Source organism: Anolis sagrei, chromosome 1, assembly GCF_037176765.1.
Source record: "Anolis sagrei isolate rAnoSag1 chromosome 1, rAnoSag1.mat, whole genome shotgun sequence".
NCBI classification, from domain to species: domain Eukaryota; kingdom Metazoa; phylum Chordata; class Lepidosauria; order Squamata; family Dactyloidae; genus Anolis; species Anolis sagrei.
The window spans coordinates 239,297,173-239,309,546 of NC_090021.1; the positions used below are offsets into that span (position 1 = coordinate 239,297,173).

At 36.5% G+C, this 12,374-nt stretch overlaps 1 protein-coding gene across 9 annotated transcripts in view; it reads right to left on the reverse strand.

The window, feature by feature from the left end:
• The window catches only part of PPP6R3 (protein phosphatase 6 regulatory subunit 3), a 67,893-nt gene that overhangs the window by 26,821 nt on the left and 28,698 nt on the right, over nucleotides 1–12,374 (reverse strand). For 7 of the 9 annotated variants that reach the window (XM_060769773.2, XM_067462579.1, XM_067462577.1 and 4 more), the window contains 9 exons: nucleotides 12,132–12,258; nucleotides 9,853–10,085; nucleotides 8,778–8,964; nucleotides 7,365–7,502; nucleotides 5,479–5,544; nucleotides 5,135–5,247; nucleotides 3,422–3,535; nucleotides 1,700–1,829; nucleotides 1,035–1,187 (listed from right to left, as the gene is read on the reverse strand). In XM_060769773.2, the coding sequence (XP_060625756.2) occupies nucleotides 1,035–1,187; nucleotides 1,700–1,829; nucleotides 3,422–3,535; nucleotides 5,135–5,247; nucleotides 5,479–5,544; nucleotides 7,365–7,502; nucleotides 8,778–8,964; nucleotides 9,853–10,085; nucleotides 12,132–12,143 (1,146 nt within the window). In that variant the 5' untranslated portion in view covers nucleotides 12,144–12,258. The remainder of the gene's footprint in view (nucleotides 1–1,034; nucleotides 1,188–1,699; nucleotides 1,830–3,421; nucleotides 3,536–5,134; nucleotides 5,248–5,478; nucleotides 5,545–7,364; nucleotides 7,503–8,777; nucleotides 8,965–9,852; nucleotides 10,086–12,131; nucleotides 12,259–12,374) is intronic. The other 2 variants (XM_060769815.2, XM_060769807.2) reach the window with 1 other exon arrangement.

A 12,374-nucleotide genomic window follows, 5' to 3' on the forward strand; every position in this document is an offset into this window, starting at 1 on the left:
AAACTGCTAAAAACATTAATATAGATTAAAATACAGCATCAGTTAAAAAGGCATAGCATCCGTTTTAAAATATAAATATAAAAACAATCATAATTTTTTAAAAACCATAGCCTGCCAGAAGAGATTTGTCTTTAATACCGTTTTAAAGTATAGTGTATCCAGCTGTCAGATTTCTTCTGACAGATCATTCTACAATTTGGGGGAGCTAATGAAAAGTCCTCTGGTGAACAATTTCCAGCCTGATCCTGGCTGACCGAAGCAAACATCTCTTAGAAGTCCTGCGTGTATGGGGCGGGTGATACAGCAAAAAGCAACTTAGACCCAAACCACGTAGGGATCTAAAGATAACCATCATAAAACAAAGTACCTTGTCTTGAAACCCACTGGTTCTCAGTGAAATGGAATAAAGCAATCTGAGCCAAATACACCTACATTAAGTAAAGACCTAGTGAATTTACCTCTCAATTTCAAACATAAGCACCAAGGAAATTGGGCCATACAGGTATTAATTTGCTCCAACTGCTTTGCAATTTTAATGTTGTAATACGTGAATGAGATTAGGATTTAAATTCATAAATGTCATGTATGAAAGAACGGTGTGTGGTTTGAAATTTTACTTTTTTAAAAAATTCAGGATCCTAAAATGCATTAAAAACACAACTAAAATATTGAGGGGGGTATTCACAGGCCCAAGACTGAAGTTGTTGGGTACTTCCAGCTCAAGAGAAAGAAGTACCAATACAATATTAACACCTCTCTTCTCACTGCCATAAGCAACTTTTCTTTTTGCTACATTCCAAGATACCACGCCCCAATTTTTTTTACAAGATTTACTTATGGCTGCCCCACGTAACCAAGTCTGATTTTCAACCATGAAATTAGATAAGAGGAAAACAACAGCTTGTTCCATCATATCTCTAAAAGCAGCAAGGCTCTAATTAGCATGATAGGAAAACTTTGATGAACAGAATTTAACCAGACCATCTTATTATTAAAAGAAGGAAAATCAAGTTTGCAAATATTTATGTTCTTACCAGTATAACTCCTATGCTATTGAGCTCTATAAGTTCCAGGTTCACACTATTTGTATTTGTTTGTAGAAGGCTGGATATTAACCTAATCACATTTAATCTGGTATTCCCTACTGGAGGATCCAACACGCCCCATGTTGTCTTCATAACACTTTTCTATATAAAAAGAAGATACAAATATTAAAATAGGACCAACCCCTGCTCCCAAATATTAGTTATTCATGAATGAAAACCAAAATAATAATTATTATGATCATTACTACAATCTGTATAAGAACCAAATAATTTAGTTGTAAAGATTATTTTAAATGTTTGTGTCATCAACCCAAAAACAGAAATATGAAGGCAGACTGAATAGTTTTTTTGTCAAAGCTGAACATTTCCCACAATTCAGAAAGATGGGATACATAGCAAATTCTACTCTGCAGATTTCCCACCCCACAGAGGATTTTCCCCCCTTAATCTCACTGAACAAGCATTCTACCATAAACTTCTGTCACTATGGAGTGGCAAAACCAAGATTAAACAAAACAACACAATATTCCTAAAAAAGAGTGCTAAACTGCCACTTTATGAAAGGTTTCCAGTATCACAATGATACATTTTCTGTATGCTGGAATTAGAAAATAGACTGATCCCCCTTTCACTTAAAGAATAATTTTACTTACTTTGGGGGGTTCCAAAAGCAATTCATGGAAAGATGAAAGGCGTGCTCTTATGGCTTCTAATACACACTTGTTAACTGAATATGTTGAGTGGTTCATACCAGGGGGGCAAATCTCTATATGACCTTCAAATCTAAAAAACAAGAAAAATTGTTCTTCATAACACAGCAAAAAAGACTACTTAAAATAAAACTAAGTCTGTTTCTGTTGTTTCCCTTTTTTTAAATTTGGGGACTCAGAGCTGGCCATGTAATCCCACTCCTTGCTCAAGGCAGGATCTCCAGCTAAAGGATTCCCAGCAGGTCACTCTCCAACCTGGCTTTGAAGACTCCGAGTGAAGGAGATATCATTAATTCACCTTTCACTAAAAGGAAAACATGACTGTTCACCAACCTATAAGAAACAATTAGTTTATTACCCCACTCTACAAGTCAAAACAAATACATTGTATTTCAGTCAAACAAAATGGAAATTTTGATTCAGTTACAGAAGAAGTTCACTGACATAAATGTTTTCAATGTGATAACCAAAAGCAACTTCACTGATGACATCATTTAGAAGTACTCCCTTGGAAGGAATGTGCAGGAGTATTATGCCAATATTCATTGGTTTGTTCATTCATTCATTCCATTGTACCTTGGCCTCAGCATCTAAAGTAATACCCTCCATCCATCCCATCTGTCATTGCTGTGGCCTCTGAGGGAGAGGAGAGGAGGTGGTACATAATCCCTTTCCCTACTCAAATCCTCCTTTCCTTGTGCACCTGTATTATTTTGGTTGTAAGCCTGAGGGCAAGGAATTTTAAAATGAACAATTTGAAAGCCATACTGTGAATCTTTTTATGGCTGAAGGTGTACAGATTCTCTAAATAAATAAATATGAATGGAAGGTAAATGAATGGCACTGATGCACTGGGTACTCATTATAAAATATCATTTTAGACCATAGAGACAACCACTGATGAGTTAAATCCAGGATAAGCAGGATTCTAATGATTCTTACAGCCAGACCGAAATTACCAAGTCATTTTGACTGTAGACACCTTGTGTCTGTTGTAAATTACACTAACCAGATCTTCCAGAAAGATGCCCTTTTGAAGTCCACCACTTTTATCCACAAAATAAAGGAGTGTCTGAGGACAAAGGCAGCAAAAAGGTGAATGCAAGTTACTGTGATGTTCCAGAAAGTGATTACAGGCTACTGGAAAAGGAGCAGAGGATACTCTATGGATGCAAGTGGGATCATGATGGAGGGTATCATGACCCCTCCACACACACACACACACACACACATATGTAAATGCAAAGAGTTATTTCTTGCTTCTTCTAAAGCCTCACTTAGTTTCTATGCCTGTTCCAGGAAAAAGAAACCTTAATACTTTATGCATTTATCCATCTCCAAAAGTATACCAGCTTCATGTTTCTGAAGGCACTCTAAGGAGAACTGTCTGTTCTGATGGACCCTTTGAAGAATGGGAAATCTGAAGAAGTTATTTAGACATACATATGAGTATCCACGGGAAGCATGCCATAAAATTGCCTAGAGAACCTAACAAATTCCTAAAGAATCCATCTTTCCCCAAGTGCAGGTAACTAAAACCAAGGATATGGGCCCCATGGTTATAGGAGTCTTCAAGGAAACAGGAGTATAAGTAACATATGATAGCTTTAATGACAAAACATAGCACTATTACGATTGAGACAGAAAGATGTAAAATGAGCTTACGTCGGCCGTCTTGTTTCCAGTAAGGTCAACAATATTTGAATTGCACTGACTATCGCAGATTCGTTTTTCTCTTTATGAAAAATATTTGATAGCAGCTGTTCTATTATTTCTTTTCTAAAAAGAAGAAGGCATTGTCTGAAACATAACATTGTCTTCGCAGATAAATTTCATAGAAATAGTAATCACATGGCCTGAAACTAGTTCTGCTTAGCCTGAAGTTGCTTGTTTAATTTGAACATATATACTCCACAAAAGTGACAAAGATATTTGTATATAAATCTTAATCCTTCGAAATGCAGGAGAAAACTGCAGTATCAACAGTTAACCAATGATGGAATCTATGGCAACCTGGCTATTTGAAGCATTTCAGAAATGGACTAACACAAAGTACCATGTAAAAGCTACAGCTAGAAGATTAACCAACCTGTCCTCTTCTAGCACTGTCCGACCCATTCGAAGTACAAGACAGAGCTATAACTTAGGTTGGGGTAGAAATCTAGTGTCTTCCAAATATTGTGGACTACAACTCTGACTTCACAACCTTTGAGGATGCTTTCCATAGATGCAGGTGAAACATCCTGTAAAAATGTACTGCACTCCTTGAATCTGTACCTCAGCTATGTTTCTTTCAGCTGTATTGTTTTTATATTGCTTGCAACTGTGTTGTTATTTGTTTTATCTGATGTTTTAATCGGTTAAAGTGTTTTATATGTGTGCTTTAATTGTAATCTTGGGTGTGTTCCTTCTAAGCCGCCCCGAGTCCCCTAGGGGAGATGGGTGGCGGGGTATAAAAATAAAGTAGTAGTAGTAGTAGTAGTTGTCGTTGTTGTTATTATTATTATTAGTAGTAGTATTATTATGAATGCTTCTAGAACATGGCCATATAGCCAGAAAAACCTACAACAACCCAAGATAGGTTGCGTTTGTATGTTGTTAACTTGAATTTGTTTGCATGTCAGAACAGGTATATTTTTAAATGTAACTCCAGACAAATAAATGAGTGAATGAGAGAGAGAGAGAGAGAGAGAGAGAGAGAGAGAGAGAGAGTTGGCCTGTTGTGGAAACAAGGACTGGTGAGAAAGCTTCAATTGAGACACCTTTTCCTCATGATAACTCCCTTACTAGGGGGGGTAGATTTCTCTCACTTCCTGTTGTCTCAGCTCTGTTCTTAACTATGAGTTGTTTGCAAGTCAAATGTTTGTAACTCAGAGACTGTCTGTATTTTAATCTGTTGTTTCCTGCCTTGATCCATAGGGAGAGACTTGTCATTTTTAAGTCCGATGTTTGTAACTCGGGAACTGCCTGTACCTCAGAGGACGGCAATGGGCAAGGCTGCTCCGAATAAACCTTGGCAAGAAACCATTACAATAGGGTCATCGTAAGTCAAGATTCAACTTAATAATGTCATGTTGGTGATTTAATAAATTTAACAACAAAACACTGAAGTTTAAAACTTTTGAAAAGGCCAAAGATATTTGATATTAGGCGTCTTCTTTTTATTCAAAAAAATCCTTCAATCTTGCTAGGTTCTCCCACTTTTTATTTCTATGCTCTCGCCTTTTATTTTTCAAATGGATTAATCTTATAGAAAGAAGAATCTACCATAATTCTTCTACTTAATCTCTATTTTCTTCCTTTATTAAAATCCAAAAAGCTATTTCATATAAACACATACATTCATAAGGATCGGAAAATAACATTATGCCAACCTACTTTTCTAATGTTGCAAGAAGTGGATCCGGTTCCGAACTGTTTTGCACTTGTAGCATCTGATCTCTACTCAAACGTATAATTTCACAGAGTGACTGGGATGCGTTTGAATGTCTCTGAAGAACAAAAGCATAGTTTACAGGTTTTTTAAAAGAAGAAGATTTAATTCACTCTTACCCTTGAATGGAACCCATATGACAGATATTAAATTGTATTTAAAATGAAGTGTGATTTGGAAGATGTCCACTTCAAGCAGTAATTAAAGGACCCAGTATATTCCTATAATGTTAGAATTCTGAAAGATAGTTCACTTGTCATACAAAATTGGAATTATGTATACTCCTTACATCTTCATCTTGAGAAGGATGTACAATTTCCACAAGTCGCTGAATAATTCTCTCTTCATTTAACCACTGTGAAGACATGTAGCAAAAAGTTATTTTAAAACCCTTCCTTAAAATACAACTAATGCTTGCATCACCAACATGACATTTAACAAGAAAAAGTACACATCCAGACTTCAAAATTTTGGAAAAAGGAAACCTTAGGGTCCTTCCACACAGCCCTATGTCCCAGAATATCAAGGCAGAAAATCCCACAATATCTGCTTTGAATTAGGTTATCTGAATCCACACTCAGATAATGTGCAATTTGCTGCCTTGATATTCTGGGATATAGGGCTGTGTGGAAGAGCTCAGAGACAACAACTATTACATAAACTGAAATAATTTTAATTCAATTGTATATAAATTGAGAATATTCAAACATCACAAATTAAATATAGAACTCTCCCACTGCAAAATCCTGAAGGGATTCCATAAAGACTTCTCTGGATGCAAAAACACTGAAGAATTAATGCAGTTTGACAGCACTTTCACTATCATGGCTCAGTGTTATGGAATCATGGGCATTGTAGTCCTTAGCCTTCTCTGCCAAAGAGGACTGGCATCCAGCACTGATTGGGGATAAGACTAAGGCTGCCTCTATGTTGTAGAATTATCACAGTTTTACACTGCTTTAAGTCATCACTGCTCAATGCTATGGAATCCTGGGACCTGTAATTTAGTGAGATAGCAGCAGTCTTTGGCAGAGAAGGCTAAGGATCTTTTAAAACTACAACTCCCATGATTCCACAGCAGTGAGCCATGGCAGTAAACGTGGAATCAAGCTACATTAATTCTACAGTGGAAATGCAACCTCCGAGGGCCACTGAAAGCCTCAAACACATCAGAGGATAAGAAAACTCCACAAGAACACTCACAATCCTGTTTTTTCTTTCCATGGATTTAGGTATATATGATAAGAGACATGCCCCACAAACCTGCAGAAACCCAGTCTGCATGTGACTGTCTGACAGCATGAAAACCTCATGTGTTATTTCCACTGAATTCTACAAGATAAGGAAGGGGGAGAGATCCAACAGCACATGCACACACAACAGGGACACCAAGAGAGATGGGGGAGTAAAGGCAATAAAAGATAATATAGAAGGTGAAGGCGTTAATAAGTGGACTTGTGCGGGACTACAGAAGAAAGGGAGTACAACAAACAGGTAGCAGGCAAGCAGAAGACATCGTGCATATGGGACAGAGAATAGAATGAGTAGACCAACCAGCCAAAGGCAATAATAGGGATGCATTGAGAAAAGGCAAAATGTATCTTTAAAAAGAAAGGACTGGGCTTAAAAAGAGCTACAACCAGTGGACATGTTTTGTATTCATACTACATTTTAAATGTGTTGGAAAGGTATGAAGTGTGGACAATTATTACAAAGCATCCTGGTAATAAGCACAGATGCATTTTGATATTTGGTGTTATATTCAGATCTACCAGATAAGCTGCACAATAAAATAGTTTGGAATCATAACACGATGTGAAAAAAAATTAATTTTAGACAGCAAACTACTCTTATTTAGTGATCTATTCACAGGATCAGACTGAAAACATGTATGCATTTATTCTATCCAGATAACAAGCAATTATTATTATTATTATTATTATTATTATTGTTATTATTATTATTACTGAAATGTGGGAAGCTAAACCAGCACTTGAAACTAAACTGGTCCATAGCTGAAATGCATAACTTGAGTGTCTGATGAAGACAGTCTGTGATGTATAGAAGTTGATCTATACAGGGTAATATTTTACAAATAGAAGTCCAAGATCACTTCACTAACTGGTTACAATTTAAGTTTAAAAGGTAGTGCCCCAGATTCCAAAAGTTACTTACATTTAATACTTCTTGCCTGGGCTGTGGAGGTTCTATGCAAGTCAGTAGTCTGAGTAATAAATCCATAATAGCAGAGGTCCCTATATGCTTTATAATGAGGTCTACAAAATCATGCTTTTTCTTTAAGAAATCCACAATCTGTGAAAAAAAATCAAATATAAAATATGTTACAATTAATTGTAAAAAAAAAATGAAATAACTCTAGAAAGCAGAATACTTCTTGAAATCACTAATCAGACTTCCACCAGCACTTTAGGGATGATTGAATAATGAAATACATCCTATAGAGGTTTGTTTGACAGAAAAGCTTTTCAGAAAAGCTTTGCAGGCTGTATGTTTGTCAAATCAAAATGTAAACATAACTGATTCAGAGGAAAACACACTCTAGTTTCTTCAGCATGCAGGAACAAGAAGCCCGATCAAGTCAGGATATCCTGAAGACACAAGCCTCTGGTCCTGGAAACCTTTTGTTTGAAACAGCCTTCCTCCAAGTTTCAGGATTACAATTCGCATAAACCCCAACCACATGCCATGCTAGGTGGAGTTCATGGGAGCTTGTAGTTCAAAATATTTGTTAGGTACGAATTTATCTGCCCCTACATAATAATTTCCCATTCATTGTCTATGAATGGGAAACTACCAGTTTCCTTTTCTTGTGACCTGAGTGTTCTTCCCCAGCCCCCAGAAATTACATTTTCTAAAAGAACTCCTCCAGGAGCCAATGTATTCTTTAATTTGATTGCCACACGATGGAAATGAGGATGGAGACACTCACTGAATTTACAGTTAGGAAGCATTAACCCTTCTATTTCCATACGTTGACATCTTGACAAATGTCCCAATCCTGAAACTTTGAAAAATATGCCTTTTGTTGTTCCCAGTGGAAGGTTCTTTTACAGCATGGTTGTCACATTAAGTTGCATGTCTATGTGTGTTTAAGTGGCTATGCATAAATCTATTGATGTACACCAACATATATGTGAGGAACCCCCAATCATGGCTGGCATGCAGTGTTCACAAGGTCAGCCAAGAAGAAACGGGGACAAAGGATAAAAAAGGTGGTTTCGGCCATGGTCAAGCTATTAAATCTGCATAAGAATCTCAAGTTCTAATTCAGCATTGCACAAATGCTGTATAAACTGTAAAATCTTACGCCAATTTTCAGAGGAAAATGCTTTTTTGTAGTTTAAGTCATGTTTATGATTGACACTGATAACCACTATTTCTAAGCATGTTACATTGTTTTTAAAATATGTTTTATCTCGCACACAATTAAAACAAATGGATCTTTATTCAACTCTCCATAAGAAGTGGGAAGTCTCCTGCCTTTTCCAAGACATTAAATGAACTAGAAATATCTATGATCAACATATGTTCAAACAGAGACCTTTATAGTGAACACTAAGTAGTTACCTGTTCTGGTTTTCTGCTAATAAGAATACTTAGCACCTTGCTGAAGAAACTAGCTAATAATGGATTCAAGGGGGGCTCATTTAGAAGAAAACTGTACAATTTCGTTAGTAATGATTCTTCTTCTCCCAGTCTATCATTAATCTGTGAAACATCTGAAGTAAGCAGCTCACAAGATATGTTTGGATACCTAGAACAGAACAGTTGACACTTTATTTTATTAAAACAATAAATGCATATTTGCACATTTCTATTAGCAAAAGTGCTTTATCTGATAATGCTCAATATGTTCTCATATGTAGTTTTAATCATCATAATTGCAAGCATATATTTTATTTGGAAGAAGTAAAAACCTAAATGTATGCATAGGGCAATTCTGCCATTTGTAGCCATTTTTTTTCGTGTCAGGAGAGACTTGAGAAACTGCTTCTGGTGTGAGAGAATTGGCAGTCTGCAAGGACGTTGTTCAAGGGACGCCTAGATGTTTTGATGTTTTACCATCCTTGTGGGAGGCTTCTCTCATGTCCCCGCATGGGGAGCCAGAGATGACAGAGGGCTCATCTGTGTTCTCCCCAGATTTGAACCTGTGACCTGTTGATCTTCAGTCCTGCTGGCACAAGGGTTTAACCCATTATGCCACCGGGGGCTCCTAATTGTAGTCAAAATGTAAACAGAGAACAAAAAAGACCACTTTTATCACATGCTCAGACTGCACAGATTTTTATTTCAAAGAAGGGCCAGGTGACTACTGTAAGCATTCTTAATTTGTTTAAAGTCTGGATTATACTATGAAAAATATCTAATTGGCATCCTAAACCACCAATGTAACAGGTTTAACCAGAACCATACTGAAACAAGTGGCTTATAGAGCAGATATAGGCAAAGGTCAACTACCTAAATGTTGTGGTATTGCAGCTATTAACATTCTTTAGCACTTGCCATGTTGAAAGGAGTTGCACTTCTACAATATCAGTAATGCCACATTTTGCCTACTCAATACAGAGCTACATTGCAAGCATGCCACCTTATTTTTGGTCTATGTTCAATTTCACAAGCTTGAATCAAACACATTTCCTACTTGTATCTGATTTTTTCATCCATGTCTTGAGGTGGCTCTTCTATAATGAATGAGACTAGATCTTCCAGACATTCCGATTTCAAAAGAAATTCTATAAGTTTTCGATTCTGAGCTTTGCACTCTTGCAAAACGTCTTCTTCATCCATCAGTTCCTTCAGAGTTACATCTTCTCTCTCTAGAAGTGTGTCTATGTGGGATGATGAGTGGAGATCAAATTTCCAAAACATGCTGGTCTAAAGAAAAAGGAAAGTACACACAAGTTTAAAAAGGGGGCGGTCGGTAGCAGGTGCCTCCAACAATCCTTCGAAAAACCATTCCCCTTTCTCCCTTCTTCTCAATTTGTCTATAAAAGCAGAAAGCAAGGGGAAATAATGCATATGAACATGGATTTCTTGAAACATACATTGCTACACGATTAAAGTGCCTTGAATGATAAGCCAATGTCTTAACTTTTCAATAACATAGTTAGCTAAATCAGAAATTTTAATATTTGACATGTAAGACTTGACATGTTAATGCAATAACACTAAGGAAAATGTTAGTTCAAGTTAAATTTAAAAGCAACCTCTTGCTCCTTTTACTCTAAGCCTGTTTTCAAATAGGGTCAGAGTCAAGAAAACTATGAAGGTGACAGAGAAAAATGAGATGATTTCAATATACACTATTGATCCACCCTTCTCTCACAAGATGTCTATGCGTTGTATTACCCTTTAACTCCAGAGATGCTATTACCAGAAATAGAATTAAGCTGTTTATTAGCTTGTACCACGAAAGCTGGCTTTGCTTTCTCTGGTCCAGAGTATGACAAGAGTTTGTGAAACTCACCATGAAGCCAGCAATTGAAATGAACCCCATCAGCACTATGAATATGCCATACACTGACTCACAGGCTTAAATTATTTTTCTTCCCAGATCGCAAATAAATTTTCAAGCATGCAGATTGCTTCCTTTAAAAGTCAGTGCTATGTGATCCTTTTTTTTAAGAGTAGAAAATCCAAAAAGAAATTAGGGCCACAGACAGATTTGCTTTCCCACTTCCCAAAAGTAACAAAGCAGAGACTTATTTGCAAGTTAATTAAAAGTGTGCTCCCTTCAAAATTACATAGAAATAAGAGTTGTAGGGAAAAACTTCTGGAATGACCCAAGGTGGACAAAACTATACTGAACAGAGGCTGACACATGCATATTGGAAGACTATACATAATTGTCACTGTGATAACAAACAGACATCAGTTTAATCAGAAAACAGGAAAAACAGTAATTGAATTAGCAGCCCTATGATTAAATTAGAATGTCAAAGCACAGTAGCTCTCAACAGCATTTGAAAGGCAGCAATTTTTCATATGCCAGAGCTGAGCAACAACTGTCTATTGGCAAACTTTCATATAGTACACTCTCTATGGAGTGTTGTATGCTCAAATTGACCCTTTGTGACACCTTTGGTTGTCAATTTTCACACCTACTTGGGGGGGGGGGGAGCAGTTACACATCTATTTAATTTTGTATTATCATGCAATGAATGCAAGCCAGCACTCATATAAGGATTTGAGTCCAATGTAGTTCACTGAAGTTCAGGGTAGAAAAAGATTCATTTTTTTTCTGTATACAAAGGGAAATAACCAACCCTAGCCAAATTTTGCACACAACTGCTTTTAATGCAGATGTGTGCAAGAGTGTGCGAGGATCAGTTGCCATGGGCTAAGGATGCTCAGGTGGAATAAATTTCTTATTTAAGGTTAATTGGTGTATTGTATATTTTTGGTGAAAAACCAATACAGTAAGCCCTCTCCTGGGCCCAAAAAGTTTAGTAACATCTGTTTGATAGACAGCAGTGTGTAAATTCAAAACATCATGTGTCAAGATTTTAAAAACACGCAGCTGCCCAAAAGTCAACAATCAGTAATCAACTCATTAAAGTATTAATGCTCAGACATCACATACCATCTACATACATACACTCACACCTCTGAAGTCAAACATTGGCTTATTTGTCAGGCCACTGTAACAATTTCCTTGTTCATATCTGAAAAGGAAAAAACTATTCTATTCCCATTAAAATAATAATTTTCCAGAATTGGAAAAAAACCTCAGTTAGAGTTTCAGAAAAAATTCTGTTCACTAAACTTATACTCCTCTGCATATTTACTTGAAAGGACTACAGAACTTAGAACTTATTTCCAAGCAGATAAGCAAAAGAGACTATAATATTTAACCATGGATTTTCAATGAGTTAATTCAGAAAAGATGGATGGAAAATAGCAACAAAAAAGAAAGCATACTACTGCAAACATGTTACTGCGTTATTTCACAAACTTTCTCCCAGGCAAGCCGTATTAGGGACTGGTTTCTCAATATGGCAGATGCTGACCAGATTACTCCATCATTTTTCAACAGGAGGCCAGGACCCTTGGAATAAGGAAAAATACCACAAAAATGGATCAAAGGGCAAATTACATGAACCCTTAAAAGAAGATAACTTGTTTTTTAATCCAACTTACAGCATTAAGACTTTATTTGATGTG